The 21,446-nt window shown below is 40.9% G+C and overlaps 2 protein-coding genes across 2 annotated transcripts; one reads left to right on the plus strand and one right to left on the minus strand.

The window, feature by feature from the left end:
- Positions 1 to 15: 15 nt before the first annotated feature.
- On the minus strand, positions 16 to 8,996 carry srd5a1 (steroid-5-alpha-reductase, alpha polypeptide 1 (3-oxo-5 alpha-steroid delta 4-dehydrogenase alpha 1)). Its single transcript, XM_044170966.1, has 6 exons — positions 8,527 to 8,996; positions 8,070 to 8,236; positions 6,154 to 6,255; positions 3,933 to 4,083; positions 3,706 to 3,802; positions 16 to 3,599 (listed from the first exon to the last, which is right to left on the minus strand). The coding sequence occupies exons 1-5, from the start codon at positions 8,835 to 8,837 to the stop codon at positions 3,736 to 3,738; spliced, it is 798 nt and encodes a 265-aa protein (XP_044026901.1). The 5' UTR covers positions 8,838 to 8,996; the 3' UTR covers positions 16 to 3,599; positions 3,706 to 3,735.
- A 197-nt stretch (positions 8,997 to 9,193) lies between these two features.
- On the plus strand, positions 9,194 to 20,729 carry nsun2 (NOP2/Sun RNA methyltransferase 2). The gene is made up of 19 exons (XM_044170965.1): positions 9,194 to 9,642; positions 10,368 to 10,525; positions 11,372 to 11,476; positions 11,562 to 11,667; positions 11,882 to 11,953; positions 12,148 to 12,232; positions 12,462 to 12,654; positions 13,288 to 13,362; positions 13,543 to 13,673; positions 14,951 to 15,024; positions 15,229 to 15,359; positions 16,188 to 16,284; positions 16,517 to 16,731; positions 17,156 to 17,248; positions 17,336 to 17,471; positions 18,568 to 18,648; positions 19,247 to 19,385; positions 19,845 to 19,884; positions 19,989 to 20,729. Exons 1-19 carry the CDS (start codon positions 9,577 to 9,579, stop codon positions 20,302 to 20,304), a joined length of 2,313 nt encoding a protein of 770 aa, XP_044026900.1. The 5' UTR covers positions 9,194 to 9,576; the 3' UTR covers positions 20,305 to 20,729.
- Positions 20,730 to 21,446: the final 717 nt, after the last annotated feature.

Here is a 21,446-nt window from a genome sequence, read left to right on the forward strand (position 1 = left end):
ATGAATTGCACAGAATACATATTGAATATTTATTTAATAATTATTGAATTGAACAACACATGAAGTACACGGTAAAACGGCAATAATGTGGTCCAGTGGCTCTTGAAGCAGGGGCTGGGAACCCAGAGGTACTCTCTTATCTCCACCTCCCGGCCATCACCACCGGGTGGGGGAACGGGTGGGTGGGGTTCATAGGGGATCCCCCATCAATATGCGTCTCGACAGTGGCTGAATCTTGCAGGAATGACAGATAACTGTTAAGACCCTAGCCTCAGATAGCTATCTTGAAGTATTGCCGCATATTTAAACTGAAATAAGAAGGTAAGAGATGTTACATATTTATATATATATGCAAAGCGGTGGATTTGTGTGCCATTAATAGTTTGGGACACACAGGGAATCTGTCTCTTTCTCTGTGGGTAACCCAGGCATGGATCCACAGTATCCTGTGCCTCTGTTTAGGAAAACTCTGACAAAAAAAAAACACAACAAAAACACTATAAACATTTAAAATACTATTTACATTAACATTAGACAGAGAGGGAGGCCACATTGTCATGTCAGCTGGCATCTCAAATACTACTGGGAGCCATTATCACAACCTCTGGCCCTTGAAATGCTGCTCACATACAAACAGCAGAAAACTCACACTGCATTCCACAGGGCAACAGAGTATTTTCACTGTCTAAGCATAAATGGAGCTCCTTCTTTTTCTGTTTATTATTTCAGATGTACACTGCGGCCCGTGAGCCCAAATGCTGTGGGCAATGCATAGCAGGTGGTGTTGATCATCCACCCAGCCCCAGTAACAGCCATCTCCCAGCCCATTAAGTTCTATGGATGGAGCGGAGGCAGGCTGGATAAGGCATAACCACCACCTTCTGGGATGTGTATGCATGTAAGAGAGAGAGTGAGGGAGAGAGCGTCTTGCATAATGCCCGCCCCCAACCCCTGCTACTCACGTGCAGCATGTGACAGAGTCAAGGAAAACCCCCCAGAGCAAACTGTGTGCCGGCTAGGACATGTAGCTCTCTGTATAACACGCTCAGGCATACACACAGCTGCTCACTCCCCACTGTACGCCTGTACAAATCACAGCTCTTCCTTCTATCTCCCTCTATCTTACACTGTATGAAACACAGGCGTTTGAGTGACACACCAGATTGAATAGGTTATTCCTCTCATCTCATCATGTCACAATCTCGGCTCAAGCCAAACGGCAACACTGACTGTGTGTGTGTGATTTCAAGGCTGGTTTGCCTCATTGTCAGCTTTTATGGGATTACCACATTGGTGACGACTGGGCCATAGCTGACAGATGCCTAACACACACACACACACGTATAAACAGAGACAGGGCAGGAGAAGTCAACAGTATGCTCTCAGGCTTAACAGTAATAGCAGATAATATTAAGGAAGCAGGCAGTAGTCTGAGACTGCATGTGGACTGAATGATAATGAGGCCGCAGCATGTTCCAGATTTTTAACCCACATTAGTGGAACGCTGCATTTACACTTATATATCAACAGCTATTTAACATTTCTACACATGAACATATTGCCTGTGGTGTGTCGGCCCCGCTGTGGGGTTATATACAGTATAACATGGACAGAGTAACAATGGGCCCAGAGAATATCATCCAGCGGCTCCTGTTCAGAACTGCAAATCTGGACATGCGGTTCCAGTCAATCTGCACCACCTCCAGGCAAGAAAAGTAACAACAGCAGTTTAGCCCTGAAGATGTAGGCATGCTGATGTGTGCCATCTATAGGCAAGAAAAAACATAGCTTCTTTAATTGTAACACTTGCACCCCTGCAGGCTTTATGTTCATTTTTCTTTGCATTGCTTTTTACACATTTTAAACCGGCAAAACCTGAGCATTACTTAAACTGGAGCATATTTTCTGCTAAATACTGGGAAGAATATGGAGTTCACACTGCTCTGAGTGTCACTGTCTGTCCTCCAGGACTGTTCTTCTGGTTGGTTTGGAAAGGGAGGGAGAGGATCCTAACTAAATTTTGTCCAAAGACACACACCGACAAAAAAAAAAAAAAAAAAAAAAAAAAAAGCCATGGGATGAAGAGGCCAAAAGAAAAGGACATTAGCATTGTAAGTTCTGGAATGGGTGCTTGATATTGATCTACACTTTTTTTTTTTTTTAGCATTATTATAGTTAGCTCTGATTAGCTGACCATTTCTCCAGTCGCTTATGGTCTAGTTCCTGAAACAACTTACATACATAAATACATATTTAGACAGACAAACAAATTATAAATGAATTGACAAAATCTTAAAAAGCTAAAATTTGGTGTTTTACAACCTGAATTCTCAAAACCGCGTGAACACACGTGACAGCAGCCAAAAAAAGAAAACTGCTGTTGTAACACTCTTAAGCTGCTGTTGCTTTTCTTTCCTATAGGTGGTGCAGGTTGGCATGTGTAAATGGAATATTACAGAGTAGCGCTCCTTGTGGAGGTTCTGCAGCCTGCGTGAATGAATATGTAAGTTTGAGTTAAAAGCTAGTTCATTGAAATGCTTTGCATATAAAAAGAACATCCAATGGTGTCTGCCTGAAGATGAATGGTATTATAGTCAGATGGCAGGCTCAGTAAATACTTGCTGTGGAATGTAGTGATGCAATTACCAAAAGCGTGGATCAAGAGGATACACAGGAAATAGCCTGGAAGAGAGACCGTGGGGACCTCGAACATGAAGGATGTTACTCTGCGTAGCCTTCAGCGACACACAGCCTTCATTTGTCATCACACTCAAACACAGCGGCCCTATTATTTATTGATGAGGCCATGTGTAAAAACAATGACAAAATACATTTATTTTAAATGCAACACTTTTTTTTTTAATTCATATGACGTGACCTTGTCTGTTACTGGTTGGAAAATGTCCTCTGCTGGGAAAGGGAGAAAAGTTATGAGGAAACGCCCTTGCATATGAATTTAAGTTGTGAAAAATGTTACCAAAGTGATAGATAATCACACTTGTTTCCAATCTAAACCTATTTTGAGAAACGCTGAAAATAAGGCAGATCACAGATCACTTATTTGGCTCATGGTAAAAGTGATTATGAAACAATTACACAATAGAAGAGATGTTAAGATTGAAACCAATGTTTCCTTTTCTTATCTTTTCTCCCAGTCTCCTTCTTTTCATTCAAATCACACACACCCTCATCCATTCAGTGTCATTTATGCTCAACGTGCTACTGCTTTCACATACCCCTCGATACTTTCCCCTTTCATTTCTTTACCAGTTCTTCTTCTCTTCTCTCTGTCTCAGAAAACCCTGACAGGAGTGATATATTGAGGTAACACTCTCTTCTTCTCATTTCAGGCATGGGTGAGTTATTGAGGGGCCATGCTTGATCTCCATTTGATTTCCCTGCAGCCCAGTAGCTGTGGACAGGCCTGCTACAGTCTCAGTCTTTACAGGACAGAGATGCTGTTGCTTTTTGTTCCAAAGTGGCTTCCCTTCCAGGAGTGTGTGATGATGATGAGGTATGTAGAAAAGTCTTTCTCATGACACCCAGAGCAAAATGAGGCAGGAAAATGTGTTGGACTTAATTCAAGGTCCCTCTTTCATCTATTGAATTTGAATGAATGTTAAAAAGATGCATTTGCAACAGATAACTCATGAGAATGAATGAAAACTTTAAATGTCTGCTTTGCATTTCTGTAAGAACAATTACCTTTTCAAGCTTCCAGTACACACAGTGTTTTTAGAACAGGAAGGGAATCAGTGCCGTCCTACTTTTAGGGTAGTCTTCGAACTTAGCGAGGTACCATCTGTAGAGAGAGAAAGAGGGAAAAGAGCCATTTTCTTCCATTAATACAAGTATTTGCTTCAAAGTGTGCAATACACTCCATGAAAACCTGCTTTCTGTGTGTGTGTGTGTGTGTGTGTTATTATTCTTACTTGTGGTGGGCCACAGCCCTGCTGGCGAGGACCACTGTGGTAAAGATGGCAAAAGCTGAACTGTGAACAGAGTGGCCAGCCAGAGCGAAGCCTGCCCACTCTGTTATCTCTCCTAAGAAGTTGGCTCCAGACACATATTCAAACATTCCGCCTGTGGGTGGAAGACACAGGAATTAGGACAGGTATGCTTATCCTTTCATACGTTCACTGAAGCAAAAACAACCCATGTTACTCTGGATACTTAGCTGTCATTTCAACTCTCAATGTCATTTTGAGCCCGCACGCTGCTAAAAACTCAAAGGGCATCCCCACAACTGGCTCCACACTGACCATAGATGGCTGAGCACTCACTGTTTGACTGCAGACCGTGTGTAGTGTTGCTACCCTCTATGTGAAAATGGCGGATTCTTGGCTGTGGGGATTCCAGACGTGCCTGGAAGTTCGTTTGGAGCAGCACAGCTCACAGCTTCCTCCTGCCTCGCTTTTGCCACTTTATTTTTCCTAGAGGTTTCTGTGATGGATTGTTTCAACAGGTTCACCGCAAGTTCAGGCTCAAGGTGCTATTGTTGTGACTATGCTCTTAGTCAGGAGAGCCACTCTCTTTGTGAACCTGTTTTGATTACTGATTCATTTAGCAGAGGAAAAATCCAACTTACGGTTTTGCCAATTATGTGATTTTAAAAAGCAGCAATGCAGATTTCATTCTGCTTTTTCAATACATACCGCCCTCAAGGATATTTGCCAAAAGTAATTGGGAGATGGGCCAAAATCTTGTTTACCCAACCCCCTCCCTGTACTTGTCACATCTCATAAATTTTGCATCCATTTTCACATAGTAAAGGCCATACACTATAAAACAAATATCCACCATCAAAACCTTCTTTCATCTGTTTTAGGTAAATATGCTTGCTTCCTGCTGACAGCTAGATGAGAAGATCGATGCCACTCTCATAGCTCATAGCTTAACGTATAGACTGGAAACAGGGGAAACCCCAACTGGTTGTTTTTTCCTTTTGTTTTTGATTAAACAAACGAGATATAACACATTAATTAGTGAGCTTTAGCAGTGCTGGTAGGTGGATTTTGTTACCTTTGTTACTGGACAGAGCCAGGCTAGCTGTTTCCCCCTGTTTCCAGTGTTTATGCTAAGCTAAGATAACCAGCTGCTGGCTGTAGCCTCATATTTACCGTACTAACATGAGGGTGGTATCGAGCAAATAAGCGCTTTCCCAAATTGTCGAACTCTTCCTTTAATACATCATTTATGTACTGAAACTAGTTTTGGACTTATTGCATCCCAACTAGCAGAATTATTTAATGGTCTCGTGAAAAATAAGCATTTACTACTAAATATGAAAGTAATGTTGATGATAACACTTTTTTACAGCACAGAGGCTGGAAGCTATATTTAGCATAAATCTCGAATCAGTCTGGCCACTACATGTAAAGACATATACATGTTCCAGTACAGGGCTGGATTGCTGTCTAACATGATTACTATCAACACTGTGTGGTTTAGAAGTCAAGTAAAGCAAAACCACACACACACACACTACAAGTATTGTGAGTCACTTACACACAAGCTGAGTTGGACCATATTAGAGTCAAAGCAGCAAGAACCTTTTTTTAGCACTAATGTAAGGGCTCACAGAGGGCAAGGCAGAGAGGAAACGATAACTATTGACAACCTGTGATTCTGCTTACAGTGTGATCCTGTATAATCATACGACCACACTGGAAAATTAGCATGTGGCGCTGCGTACAAAGACCACAGAGTTCTGTGCCATGATGTGATTACTGCTTTCTTGACTCTCTTGTTGCCCCACAGCAGCGCTGGAAAAAGGATTCAAACTTTAAACCTAAGTAGAAGTAGCATCACAATGTCAAATGTGCCTTTAACAGTAAACGTTAGGGGAAGAATGGTCCCATTCAGTTTGTTACAGTAAATATAGGTATTTTAAGTGTTTTTAATTGTATATTTGTCAAGGTTGGCTCCAGTAACTAGTAACTACAGCCATCATATACAGTAAATGAAACAAAGTGTAGTGGAGTAGAAGTAGATAGAATTACAGTACTTAAAATAAATTTATTTTATTACTTTACACTTCTCATTCCAAGTTTTCCTCTCTGAGCGTTAGATGTACTGTAATAGGAGCGTAAGACTTGTTCGCTGTGTTGAGAGAAATAATTCCGGCCAGTGTTTTATGACTAAATCCTTTACCTGTGGGAATCTTGTAACCAGTCTCTCCGGGCTTTCTCAGTTTCCTCAGGATGTGGTCAGAGTGCACATTCACCAGCCAACCGACCAACCACAGTACAGACCCTGGAGACGAACCAACCAAAAGCTGCTTTAGCACATTTTACTGACCAAAAGCCAGTCAGCCAACTGGTGTTTTTAAAAGAAATACTTCAAACGTTTTGGGAAACCCCCTTATTTGCTTTCTTTCCAAGAGTGAGAGGAGCAGATCAATACAACTCTCATATCTGTGCAATAGTAAACCGCTTCCCTCTGATTCCAATCTTTATGCTAATCTAAGCTAATTGCCTCACGGCTCCAGCTCCACACTTCATGCACAGACACGAGCTTGGTCTGAGCTCAGTTTTCTCATCTAACGCTCAGAAAGAGAGCAAATGAGCATATTTGCCAAATGTTGAACATTACAGCATGTATCCACAGTATTCAATCAGTATTCATCAATATTGTTGCTGCTGTGACCTACAATGCTTAAAATGAACTTGAAATCTGACATGCCACACCACATGAATACAGTGATATAATCTTTTTGTAAACACTTAGTAGGCATTCTGTTTAGTACGTCATATGAGGGCTATATATGACCTAAAATCTATATCATGAGAAACTTTCATATTCACCTTGATAATGGCAAATGTAACAATGGTTATTTAAAAAAATACATACATACATATTGTATTTCAGACATTGTGTTCTGTCACTTCTGATATTATTGTCCTGATTCAATTCAGTTTCATTTATATAGAGCCAATTCATAAAAGAAGTTATCTTATTGTACTTTTCCTATAAAGCAGGTCTTGACCATACTCTTTATAATATTATTTACAGAGACCCAACAATTCCGACCATGAGCAAGCACTTGGCGACAGTAGCAAGGAAAAACTGGGCTGGACTGTGGACAAACTGGGCTAACTAAACAAACCAGTGTAATTACTTTACAGTATATCAGCCTGGTTCCAGACCTCTGAATTGTCACCCACATCTCAGATTTTCTCTTTGACTCAAAATGAAATAGTCGGTAGGAGAGTCATAATATTGGAAATTCAATATATTTGGCTTGTTGTCCAGCTCCAGGTCGCATGTTCCCCCATTTACACAAACTACTCACTATTTTCCAGACAGTCAATAATGGATTTACTATCTATTGGGGATCCCCTCCTTTCAAGAGTGTGTAGTAAAATGTTGGAAATAAATGAGTAAAAACTGTATGTCTTATTTTATTTTTAAGAGCAACCTTTTTCACATTGCTTCTTTAAAACTGTAATTTCATTCTACTTGAACATTTTGATATTTTGTTACACTTGTTTGTATCTGCTGCAATATTTGATATGGATTGTAAGGAGATTGGAGGGGCAGCAACAGCGGAAAAACATATATTCTGAATTGACAGTTTCCTGCGTTAGCTTGAACAGCAAGGGGAGCCAAGAAAAACTGCTGAGAACTTTGGGGTTTGGAAAGCGTGAGAAGCACCTGCAGTGGAGGAAAAGCCAAGAGATGACAAAACAGATGATGGACAAAAGAGTTTGAATGACAGCTATGTTTTTAAGCAAAGTTTTGGCATTTCATTTAATTTAAAATGGAGAAAGAGGAGGCACGGGGGAGGAAAGATGGGTAGAAGGGGGGGATCCTGTTGTTATCCTGACTGTGCATCTAACTGTTCCTCCTTAATCCATTAAACAATGTTTCATCCATTATATTATTAATCTGCACATGCTAAACAATATTAAAACACACAATAACTTTTACTTTGAGTAGTTTATTAACCAAGTACTTTCTTTAAACTTGTTTTCAGCAAATGTTGATTTAATTTGAGTATTCTTCTGCTAGAGTACCACTTTCTTCTCTCTTATCCTTATACACTATAGCAGACACAGGACACCTACCTGCGATGAAGCATGGATGTGTAACCCAATATGCAGGGTACTCAGCATAATGGCTCAGGTACCTGATCTGCATGTAGCCATTATAGATGCAGAAAACAAAGGCCTGGGCAAATGAGGCGAATGGTGTTGCTTTACCTCCTCGGATTAAAAACGGATAAATAAGGGATCTGCAGTAGAACAACAATTTTATTAACACAATTAAATTATTTCAAATACTTGCTTTGGCATACTGACATGGATTAGTTAGCTAGTACTACTGATATAAGATACCCTTTTACAGCCTGATCTCTTCCTGTGTCCATTATTGAATTACATAATTATTCATACATTACTCAATTTATTAGAGGCAAGGAGCAGGAGTACAGTATTACAGTATTTATGCTGTTGAAACTAGTTGAACATTACCTTTAGTGCCTCCAGGTGTAAAGTCATGATTTAACTGATTGTAATTGCCTACCTCTGAATATAGTGGCAGAAATACATGGCAATGAGCAGCTGGTTGGGCACTAGAGAGGTTTTCCCAGAGGATGTCCAAACTACCAGACACAAAGGCACCACAAACGCTGGCAGCTCCTGAACGAACCAAGCAAACCTGACATTAACTGGAAATCCATATTTGCTGGTAGCATATCGCCCGTATGGGACATTTTCGAAGAGCAAAGTAACGAAAGTGCAGGCTGCCATGAAAACCATAAAGTAAGCCATGCAGTCCAAAATGTGCAGCTCCTCTTCTTCCGAGGAGAAGAGCCTGGAGAGCAGTGCGTCCATCACGGCGGGAGGGCTAATGTTACACAACTTACAATAGAAACAATGTAAATGTAACAAATATTTACAACTATTTGACAAGTTGCTGTATCACCAGCTAATACCGAAGTATGCTATGAATGACATGCACTACACTACACTACATGCACGTGACTGAAGAATGGCTTTCCCTCCAGGACCAATCACAGTCCCTGAACAGATATGGCATTGGATTGTATCAGCCAATCCAAATGCTCTATTTTGCATCGTAGTTATTCAATGCCGTGTGGTGGCTGCTGTTACTAATACATATTCATAAATTAATTTGCATATTCCACCCGCTGTAAATGATGACCTAGTTACCTGGTGGCTCACTATACTGAGAAAAATGTATGCCTGTACGTTAGTTATGTGACATCCAAGCTAGAATAAACAAAAAATAAATCAATGAAATAAGTAAGTCTTTTTAAGTGAATTTCGTTGACAGTGCAATACAATCTTATTTCGGCGTTTTAATATTTCAAAAATCGCACGAAATGCCCGGAAGATGTTTTACTTTATTTCAGGCAGATTTCGTAGCCACCTCGACAGGTCCTGATTCACGTGCGTCAGAGGCAACACGTTTCGAGGATACACAGCGTAGCGGTCCATCCTCAAACGCTCAGTAGATTTACGTTTTATCCGAGTTGCAGGTTACTTTTCTCTGCATCTAACCACCACGTCGTTTCGCAGACTTTTCTCCAGAGTTGTCTGCTATTCCAACATGGGGAAAAGAAGCAGACAGCGGCAGAAAAACCAGAATGCTGGGAGGGACGACAGAGACAACGCTGTAAGAATCACCCTTCTGCTTCAGCAACTCTTGCTAATGTTAGGTGTGAAGTGCTCAGTCAGGCCACATGACCTTTATTTACTAAATGCGAAGGCAGCTGGTTGGGACAAACACAGTTCTATTTCTTAGAGGTTACCTTTACTAAACGTGTGCAGTCATGCTGCTATGACACTGCTAAACAGCTGCAGCACCCGACAGCTTTACTGTTAGCTAACTTACCATTCACTAAGCTATTTTGAAAGCCATGTGTGACCACCATTTCTCACGTTTAACCTTAGTCTTGATACGTGCCTTTTTGTTTTTGTTTGGAGAGATTGTTAGGCTTCACCAGACTAATCTCAGAAATGTGTTAATTTTATGTGACCATGCGTACAGGTAAATGGAATTTGGTTATCTTCTTACAAGTCTAAAAAGCAAGCAGAGTTGAAAAAACCCCCTCAAATATTATTGAAATAAGAACTATTTGTGGATTACTACATGCCGAATTGTTCATTAGAGCACACTAAAATGTAACAGGTCTGTAACATGTTCTACGAGTTATTTACCCTGTACCATAAGCAAGAAAACATGAAATCGACAAAATCTCGAATGACATTTAATGTAATTTTTAATACAAAAGACAGCATCCCCATTTAGTAGGTTTTCCAGTTAGTTCTGTACAGAAAGGCAGTTCAAATATTCAGTATATATAACCCCCACTAATAACCACACATCCATGTATTCAGGGCTGGGGAGCTGGCTACGCTGACATTGTCAAGGAGAATAAGCTGTTTGAGCACTACTACAAGGAACAAGGCCTGGTGCCTGATGGAGAGTTTGAACAGTTTATGGAGGCAATGAGGGAACCGCTGCCAGCAACCATCCGCATCACTGGATACAAGAGGTGAGCTGGACAGATTTATAACCTAGATTCAGACTGTTTGTCTTGTTTGTAAAAAGTGTCATGCTTAGCACCATGCAAGATGCTTTAAAATGAATGTGCCGTTTCTTTCTGGCAAGTGTACGCACCCCATAGAACACCATTCAAGACTTTGGATTACTTGTAAATTCAGTAAAAAAGTGTCTGAAGATACTGCTCAAATTAGAAGAAATCTTAGAAGTTGTACACTTTTATCTGTTGTACATTTGTCACCTTTTGAATTCCCATTTTTCAGGACACATAAAGAAAACGTTGCCTACTTCCACCTCACATTGGTGCTCACAAGCACAAATAAAGCCATTATTTTAGGATTCACTAGGCTGTGTATCTGCAGGAGACGGTTAGACCTTGTTATTTGGCTGCAATTGCTTTTGAACTAACTTTGTATGAAGATAGATGTGAAAGAGTAAGACATGAATGAAAGTTGGTATGTAGAAGTAAATCTGCAGCTTTTCACATCTGCATCATAATGATCTAAGCTCCAGTGTTTGAGCGTGTAAGGAGGACGCGTCTATCGTATTTACAACCAACTTTAGATGAATCCATGCCCACTTCCGTATGACGAAAGCCTCTGCGTTCCCATGGAAACCGTGCTCATGCGGGTCCCGTGAAATATGACAGCTACAGTAGCTTGGAAAATAGCGCTTTGTGGTTGAGATAGTCACCTGTTCCTATAAAAGGTACAAGATGGGTGCATAGTTTATGTGAATAGTTTAAACCTCCCACTCTGGAGGACAGTGGTTTGAATGAATTAGATTAGATTACTGCTGCCCGCATGTCCAATTTTTCCTTCTTATTGTCTTGTTCCAGCCATGCCAAGGAAATCCTTCACTGTCTGAAGGAAAAATACTTTAAGGATATTCAAGAGCTGGAGATCGATGGCCAGAAGACTGAGGCTCCACAGGCTCTGAGCTGGTAAGATCTCATGGTTTATCCAACGCCAAAAGGGCACACTAATTAAAACTAGAAACTGAGCACTCACTGTGCCTGTCCTCTCCAGGTACCCTGATGAGCAGGCCTGGCACACCAACATGAGCAGGAAGATCATTAGGAAGTCTCCCCTGCTGGAGAAGTTCCACCAATTTCTGGTCAGCGAGACTGAGTCGGTGAGTTAAACGGAAAATATACCAGAAACACCCCTGGCCCTATTAAAGGCCTTGTTAAAGAAGTTAACTTATAACTGGAGCATTGCAGGTTTGAATATTGGCCAAGTTCACAAAATGTACCCTGGATAGGGAGTTGGAATAAAGGGAACACAAAATGTCAGAAGTTGTCAGAGAAATGAAGAGACAAGCATCTTTTTTGTGTTTGTCCTTGCAGGGTAACATCAGCCGACAGGAAGCTGTCAGTATGATCCCTCCTCTCCTCCTGAAGATTGAGTCCCACCACAAGGTAAAAGCACTGCCCTCTTTTAAAGGTTAAGAATAGCAGGTCTGTCAGTGCTTAATGCATTTCCTATTTTTTATGTTTTCTCCCTTGTGCCACCTTGTCAGACACTTTCCCTGTGGCTTGAAAACAGCTGTCTTTTTACACAAAAATAAAAAGATATTGTTTTGAAGTGTTGACATGCATGTGTTTCTGTGCAGATCCTGGACATGTGTGCAGCTCCCGGATCAAAGACAGCCCAGCTGATAGAGATGCTCCATGCTGACATGGAGGTGCCATTTCCAGGTAAGAAAATACACATTTTAAAACCAGGGAAGATGCTTCAATAACTGATTTCTGTGTATTTGACTGAAAAAAAACATTTGCGCACAGATTTATTTATTGTAATTATCAAGCACAGAGAACATCTGTGAATATAAACCAGTATCAATATTACACAGTAAAAAGTAACCCAGGGTGTTAATCAGCAGTCCCTGCCACTTAGTTAACTTTATTCCTCTCTTCTACCCTCCAGAGGGCTTTGTCATTGCCAACGATGTGGACAACAAGCGCTGCTACCTACTTGTGCACCAAGCCAAGCGTCTCAACAGTCCCTGCATCATGGTGGTTAACCACGACGCCTCCTGCATCCCCACACTCAAGATTGACTCAGACGGCAAGAAGGACGTCCTCTTCTACGACCGCATCCTGTGTGATGTGCCCTGCAGGTCAGCAAAGGGCTGCAGGACTTTGCCTTATGTATCTGGCTTGTGTCTGCATCACCGACACGTATTACAGTACTGCAGGAGAGTCAGGGTTTGGAAGTCTGAGGAGGAAATTGATACAGAGAGAAATATGGTTGATAAGCTCTGCTTTATGTGTGGTTGTTAAGCTGGAGAAGAGATTTTGTGTGACAGATGGAGATGAGGCTTGTCAAATGCGGTATTTGCAGGTCCTTTATAAATGGATGTTAATAATGTTTTGTTCTTAATGTTTCAGTACAGAGATAGTGGTCAAACACCCTTCTTTTCTTGAAATCTATTGTCATGTTATGGCCCAAACAGAACTGCATTTGTTTGCAAGTGCTGCCTGAGTTTGACCAGCTGTAGTGCTGAAGCCAGGAGGCCCTGCCAAACACAACATAGGGAGAGGGAGTGGAGGAAAAGCAGTAATGAAGACAGAGAGAGGCAGGCAGGCAGCAGTGATGTGAGCAGTCAGCTAAAGCCCGGCGTTTAGACAGTTTGTTCTTGGCAGACATTTTTGCCCTGTGAAAAGTATCGTGGATCTCCGGTGGTTTCAGCGCCTCGGGCCAAACTGGGGATGTGTCTGACTGGTGCTGCTGTCTGCTCTGTGCTCTACAGTGGGGACGGCACCATGAGGAAGAACATAGACGTGTGGAAGAAATGGACGACCAGCAACAGCCTGCACCTCCACGGGTGAGTGGGTAGAGGGTGTGTTTGTGCTTTTTGTTACAACATAGGAATTCATGCACTTGTGGGGTAGACCAAATTGACTAAACGACAAGGGAATGGAGTGTGTTCTTTTCATACTAATTAAAGAAAGTTGGCAGTATTACAGAGCGTGTGTGTGTGTGTGTGTGTGTGTGTTTTCACCAGGCTCCAGCTGCGTATCGCAGTGCGCGGTGTTGAACAGCTGGCTGTGGGAGGGAGGATGGTCTACTCCACCTGTTCACTTAACCCTATAGAAGACGAAGCTGTCATCGCAGCACTGCTGGAGAAGAGTGAAGGTAACAAACACACACAAACACTCCCAGGGCTATACAATTCAAGCATTATGTGTTAGACTCTTTATTCAAATCAAAGTTCAATTTTAGTTTTCTTTCATGCATTCCAGTTTTTATTTTATGTCTTGTTACTGAAATGTGTCTTCATGAATAGTCTGTTGACCTGTTGGGGCCAGCTAATTTTTTGGTTTGTTCCATTTCCTCTTTTGTCTCTTACCTTTTGGTTGCTATTGCTGGCTCTAGTAAACACAAGTCAACAGTCTTTGCCGATTGGTTCACACAGCCTGCTATAAATTTCTCAAAAGTGGGAACACACGTCCAAATTTATGAGGAGTTCATTTGGCCTGACTCAACCACATCCTCCACAGAAAGTTACCTGCTGCGTTAACTAGTTTACAATTAGCTTACAACTAACTTTCAATTAGCTTACAACTAGCTATCGATTAGTTTACAGCTAGCTTACTTAGTGTTGTAGCAGTAGCTTGATATTTTGATGGTGAAACATTTCAAGAGTTCTGATGCTTATCTTATTAGTATGATGATTACGGCTGCAGCTAACAATTATTTTTTTTTATTATTGACTAATCTCAATAATTCAATTCATTAATTATTGTTGGTCTATAAAACGGCAGAAAATATTGACAAATGCCCATCACAATTTCCTTCAGTTCAAGGTGATGTCTTCAGATTGCTCATTTTGTCTGACCAACAGTTTAAAACCAATATTTGACTAATTGCTTAATTGACAAATTTTTTCAGTTCAAGCGATGCATGTTAGTAAATTATTAACATTATTTTCGGTTTTCACAAACTATGACTAAACTAGCTAATTTTTGATTTGTTGGTATGGAAGCTGACTATCACAAACTGGACTGATGTTTATATCTTATTTATTAAACCTCATATAGTCTATGAGATGGTATGAAAACAAGCATTCACTAAAAGCAGTGTGGAAAATGTTTGGTATCATCATATAACTTTGTCATATGGATGAAGAAATATTGTATTAGCACATGTTTGAATCCCCACTCAGAACATTTTTGTTATTTCATACCGTTAAAGACTGCCGTGGAAGAAAGTCTCACATTTTCTTCCAACCGCGGCAGTCTTTAACACTGTATGTTATGTTGTAAAACTGGTCAGATAACACACAACAGAGGAGTTGGAGCACTTCCTTGTTGCTTAAACTAAATGTTGCTAAATGCATGAAAATTATATCTAAATATAACCACTCAGTCTTTTTATGCCAAGTTGTAATGTCTTCCCGATCCCATTGCCAGGAACGTTGGAGCTGGCCGACAGCTCAACTGATCTGCCAGGGCTGAAGTGGATGCCTGGGGTCACTTCCTGGAAGGTACTGGAACGTTTAGTCTTTGGCGGTCATTACAACAAACCAACTGCCACCTAACCTAACCTAAGCTTAACAACAAACCATAAAGGAAAACAGTGTTTACGGAAGTGCTTCAGCTTCAAAGTCAGACAGAATTTTGTAGGTCAGCGTCCTGACTGTGGATTACTTTGATTGGATCACACATTTAAACGGTTGTTGTCTCTGTAGCTGATGACCAAAGAGGGCCAGTGGTACTCGGACTGGTCTGAGGTTCCAAGCAGTCGTCACACACAGATCCGCCCCACCATGTTCCCACCAAAAGACCCAGAGAAACTTGCTAGCATGCGTCTGGAGAGATGGTATGTACACACTCGCACACTAAACGTTTGTACTATTGTGAAATATGAGGGACTCTTTTTATGACTTTTCAGTTCCTAAGCCTAGGTCGTTACCATAACTCTAACCCCCAAACCTTAATTTTTAAGTCCATGTATGGTCGGCTCGGTTTGACTAAAGGCTCTATAGCAAAAGCAAATAGGAAATGTAAGAGCAGGAAGCCTTGTTAAACGCCTCTTTGAGTGCCGAAATAATCAGTGTGTATTCTGTTGGTGAGTTCAGTAGCAAGGAGGCGATTATAATTTTGTTTTTATCCATCTAATAATATTTTCTCCTAGATGGATTTTTTTTCAGGAAGGTACATTTGACATGATCCAACTCTTTCCCCCTCCAAACCCTTATCTTAATTTAGCTAATTTATCTCATCTTTTAATTATCCTGAGAGTATTTTGTCTCATGAAAGCAGAGAAATTCAAGCGCACACACTTTTCTTTTCTGTTTTCATTGATGCCAAATTCATTAGCTGAGTAAAGTGTCTGATTTATTTTCTTGGCAGAGCTTTACACACACACACACACACACACACACACACACACACACTGTCTGCATGGATGCACATACATCTACACACCTGCACTCTCACATAATGGGGGATGATGTCATTTCTACTCTGCAGCTTTTACTGTAATGCTCAGACTGACACGATGTGGCCAGAAGAGGGAGCTATCGTCATACGTTGTCTAAGCACCTTTTTATTTAATGCTGAAAAACAACCTTGTTTATCTTCACAGTAGGTGGCACCATAAAACTCAAAGCCGTGATTTATGTTTTTGTGTGTATTTTATCATCAGTATGAGGATTCTGCCACATCACCAGAACACTGGAGGTTTCTTTGTGGCTGTGCTTGTGAAGAAAGCACCGATGCCTTGGAACAAAAGATATCCCAAGGTACTTCCTCACAAACACACACTTAATGGATGATTAGATTATCAGTCTTACTTGAAGTGGAAAGGAAATGGAGCAAAATTCCCCCATGTGGGTTTAGGGGTATGCCTGTTGAACTAGCAGTACCCCCCCCATCCCCCACTGCATTACTCACCTGTTCGGTTTTACTAACCACAGCTGGGACTTCTTCCTTCTTTCTTCTTTGTTTGCTCATCTCCCTCCCCGTCGTCTCCAGCTGAGGATGGACATCTCATCCATCTCAGTGGGCCAGGCTGGAAGATCTCCAGCGGCCTCGACCCCCACAGACACTCCCTGCCTCCCCGAGAGCACTGTGGAGGAGGGGGAAGGGGGAGGCCCAGAGGGAAAAGTAGATGTGGAGGCAGAAGAGGAGGCACCCAAAGGAGCTTCCTTGGCCCAGGAGACCACTGCTAAACAAGATGGAGTGTGTGGGTGAGTCTTGTCTGGTGAGCTAATAAACAAAGGAAAACTGCAAGGTCTTGAACCATTATAAATAAAAACAATACATTGCTTTGAATAAGAAATTACTCTTTGGATTAACAAACCCATCACTGGTCCTGAAGAAAAATGCAAATTGATCTTCGACCACGTTGATGATCAATATAAATGTCATAAATGCTCATACAAAATGTTCTCACTCTGTGAAAGCTTTATTTAAACTACTGACATGGGATGTTTTTACAGCACAACCCAAGTAAACTGCGTATTTGGAATTTAAAGGTCCAGTGTGTAACATTTAGGAGGAGCTATTGGCAGAAATGGAATGTAATATTTATAATATGTTTTCATTAGTGTATAATCACCTGAAAATAATTGAGTCATAAATTAATGTCTGTCTCCTCTCTCTGTTTCTCAGGCCACCAGCCTCAAAGAAGATGAGGCTGTTTGGTTATAAAGAAGACCCCTTTGTGTTCCTTACTGAAGATGACCCTGTCTTCACCACCATACAGTAAGTGTCTCTGTGTATTAGACATGGAAATGATCTTTTTCAGCATTTTGGTGTAGCAAAACATTTTTTTTTTCCTGTTTTCTCTAGATCTTTCTATGATCTGTCACCCAACTTCCCCAAGCTCAATGTTTTGACCAGAACCCACGAGGGCAAGAAGAGACACTTGTACATGGTGTCCAAAGAGCTCCGCAACGTGCTGCTCAATAACAGCGAGCGTATGAAGGTGTGTGTGTTTTGTTTTGGAACAGCGTTTTGATCATCACACACACTGAAAGCTAGGTTTGATAATGATAAAGTATATCCTGGCATGGAAATCTGATTTAAAAATAGATACAACTAATCAATAATCAATTATTTCCTGGATACTATGCATCTAGTATTGATCAAACGCTACAGTCTAGTCAAACAAACTGCATTATGTTTATAGCAGAAGTGCACAGGCCAGTTTTTGGATACAGACATATTGGCTTTACATTTGTACATCACTTTATTTTTATAGTGTGTGTGTTAGTGTGTACATGTACCAGCCCATCAGAGGGAAGCAGCCTAACAGATGGGACCCTCTCCTATCCCAGTCCCTCTGGCCCTCCACCCTGTAGCACCTGCGCAGGTGGCACTGTGTGTGTGTGTGTGTGTGTGTGTGTGTGTGTGTGTGCGCCTCTTTGTTCCTCCTCATTGTGTTTGATGTTTCTTACTTTTTAGTCACTTTCTATTGGGCTAAACCACAATGAATTGCAGCTCACAACAATATAACAGTTTCTGGATGTAGTGATTGAAAAACAGGGCCTATGTTTACTTCCCTTCTCCTTTTTATAATATTTCGTTTTGGGGTTTTTCAGAATGTTATTAGTTTAATATTAAGAATATTTAATATCCATTTCCTCCTGCTGTATTCATTTATTATGCGGAGTTAATTTTACTTGCTTCACTTCCCTTAGGTTGGTAAAGAACTGAACATGCAATATTTATTTCAGAAGTGTAGTTGAATTTTACTATGGAAATTACTGACAGTTACAGCCCACTCCTGCTGGGACCCCAGAGACCAGCTGCACTGTGTTTACCCACAGTTTTGTAATATCTTAGTAGATGCCTTCAGCAAGGCAGTTTGGTGAACATCAGTAATTACAAAAAACATTACCAGTAATACTACAAACATAATTAGTCCTTTTATTTTGATTTTATATGACCCCCCCGATTATGTTTTCAAGAGAGGTATTAATTAGTGCAGTTAGCCAGTAGAATCTGGCATCATTGTGTTGTTTTTGTGCAGAGCCATATGTCAGCGTCCTTTTTTTTTTGTTGTTGTTGTTGTTTTTCAGGTTGTTAACACAGGGGTGAAGGTGTGGTCTCGCAACAGTGACGGAGAGGAGTTTGGCTGTGCCTTCAGACTGGCTCAGGAGGTAACACACACACACACACACACACACACACACACACACACACACACACACACACACACACACACACTGCATTTTTCACCACAGCACCTTAAACTCCACTTCTCATCCACACATTTATATTAAATGATAATGGAGTTAAAATCTTTTTCTGTAAATCTACTTGTTCTTTGTTGTGCAGCGTCTTATTATTTGGAAGCTGTTATTGTGAAAACATAACCTTCTCTTCACACGTTAGCTTCACACAACTCCCATAATGCTCTTTTTGTATGCAAATCAACCTCTTGATTTGAAGTGATACACACAGTGATGCATAGTCATATGCTTATATTTCTAGGACTTCAACACCTTACATATTTGATTTTATAATACATTTCATTGTAAAAGCAGCTCCTCTATATGTGTTCAAACAATGCAGTAAGTTATTCACCACAGAGGCGATGAACACAGCTGAATAACAAGGGAGCCAGACGGCGGAGTTCACACCCAAATAAACTTCTAATTAATTAATTTTATATGCAATTTTATGTGACTGTAAAGTATCTGGATTTATTATGTTGGTCTGAAGATTGTCAACCACGTCTCTTCTTTGTCCTACAAGGGTATCTACACTCTTCAGCCGTACATTCGCTCCAGGATAATCAGAGTGAGTGTGGAGGATATCAAAGTGCTGCTGACCCAGGAGAACCCCTTCCTCAGCAAACTGGAAGACGACGCTCACGCTCAGGCCAAGAAAATGGGTACGCATGGAAAAAGATTATATTCCATCTAAATAACCACTTTCAGAAAAGTAAAGCTCTGTAATTAATATTACTACAGATTTTACTACCACAGGTTTCTTTTTGATACAAACAAAATAAGTAGAAGAATTTGGGAAGCAGCTGAAGCAGCCTAGAGGTTAGAGTAGTGGATTAGTGACTGGATGGTTTCTGGCTTGGCTGGCATTAAATGAAAAGAGGAAAGCGAATGAGTAATGCTCTGTCTTCCTCAACAACTGGTGTTGAGCTGCCCTTGAGCAAGGCAGTGACCCACAAGAGGAGCTGAGCAGTTCCAGCAAAAGAAAACTGTACTGGGTAATTCTCAGATATGAATGTAAGTAACTATGTGGTGCACATGGGGGAGTATCTAACATTAAAATGGGTTTTGGAATAATCAGTTGTTGCCTTCTAGTTATTATTCTTTTATTATTCTCTCCACAGTTATGGGTAGCATTGTGTTGAAGTACATTCCCAACCCAGAGTAAGTTGTTTTTTTATATTTCAAGTGGTGGTATGCATATTTTATCCTTTTTGAAGGTATGTCCTGGTCATTTCTGACACCCACCTTAACCCTCTGTTTTTCAGTAACCCAGCGGAGCCTCAGTGTCCCATCCAGCTGTGTGGCTGGAGGGGAAAGACATCCATCAGAGCCTTCGTCCCCCGCAACGAGAGGTTTCATTACCTCCGTTTGTTAGGCGTGGAGGTCTTCAGAGACAAACAGGGCCTCGGGCAGAAAGGGAAGGGTGAAGAAAAAGAAGGAAAGGTAGAGAACGAGGTGGAAAAGGACGCAGAGGAGGAAGGAGCGGCAGAAAATGAGGCAGAGGTGGACTTAGAGAACGGTGATGAAAACCGATCATCAGAACCAAAGACAGACAGCGGCAACCAGGGGACTAGCAGCTGAGAATGTAGAGGAGACAGCAGAGAGGAAGGAGGGTTGACTGAAGACGTATTAGAGCTCTAAGAGCTGTTGGCCAGGTTCAAGACCACATGTGGAAGAGGAGGGTGATGTACCTCCACGGGTTTCTCTGTTTACCACACTGCCACTGCAGAAGGATTCCCTCTCAGAGATGCACTCGCTTGGGATTTAACATTTTTGAATCCCCTCCAGAGTCAGCTTTTTAGTTAAATGGCTTGTCTTATTTTATTTAGCTGGGTTTTTTTTGTTGTTTTTTTTTTAACATATTTTAACAAATTTATTCCACTGACCAAGTGGCATCAATTTTCTTTCAGTTGCTCATGGTCAGAGAGGTTTATATTAACTGCCATCTTGTTTTCTACACCTGTAATTAAGCAGAAATATGGAGTTGATTAAAAGCGTTAACTGTGTCACCACATGTTCAAATTATTTCACTTTATACACATTCTTGGTTTACTGTTGGTTGGTTTAAGTATGCTAAAGGCATGCTTAAGAAGGGGTTTATTAGATGCAAACTGAATAAAACAGCTCTGAAGAATTAAATAGATTCTTAACGTAGTATGAACCCTTAAAACTGTGGTAAATTAAGTGGGTACTGTGGCACCCTGGGGTGTCTTAAAGGGACAGTTCACCTCAAAATCAAAAATACGTATCTTTCCTCTTACCTGTAGTGCTATTTATCCATCTAGATTGTTTTGGTGTAAGTTGCTGAGTTTTGGAGATATCAGCCGTAGAGATGTCTGCATTTTTTTTGTATATAGTGGAACTATATGACACTTGGCTTGTGGTGCTCAAAACGCCAAAAAACTACATTTGAAAAACTCAACAGCAATGTGTCTTTCCAGAAGTCATGACCCGGTTACTCAAGATCATCCACAGACCTTGTTGTGAGCAGTTTCATGTAGGAACTATTTTCTTTCTACTGATAGACTGTCAGATGCAGCAGTGATGCCAAGTAAGCCCAAAGGACTTCTCGAGACAAAACATGCCTCTTATAGTCAACAAAGATATTCTATCTTTCTGTTATGTATTTGTCTTCAAACAACTAAGATAGGTAAATGAAAAACAACGCATGATGCCGTGTGTGTTTTTGTCCTTGAAAACCAAAAACCGAATGATATAAGTAA

This window comes from Siniperca chuatsi, linkage group LG17 (genome assembly GCF_020085105.1).
Source record: "Siniperca chuatsi isolate FFG_IHB_CAS linkage group LG17, ASM2008510v1, whole genome shotgun sequence".
Taxonomy (NCBI): Eukaryota; Metazoa; Chordata; class Actinopteri; order Centrarchiformes; family Sinipercidae; genus Siniperca; species Siniperca chuatsi.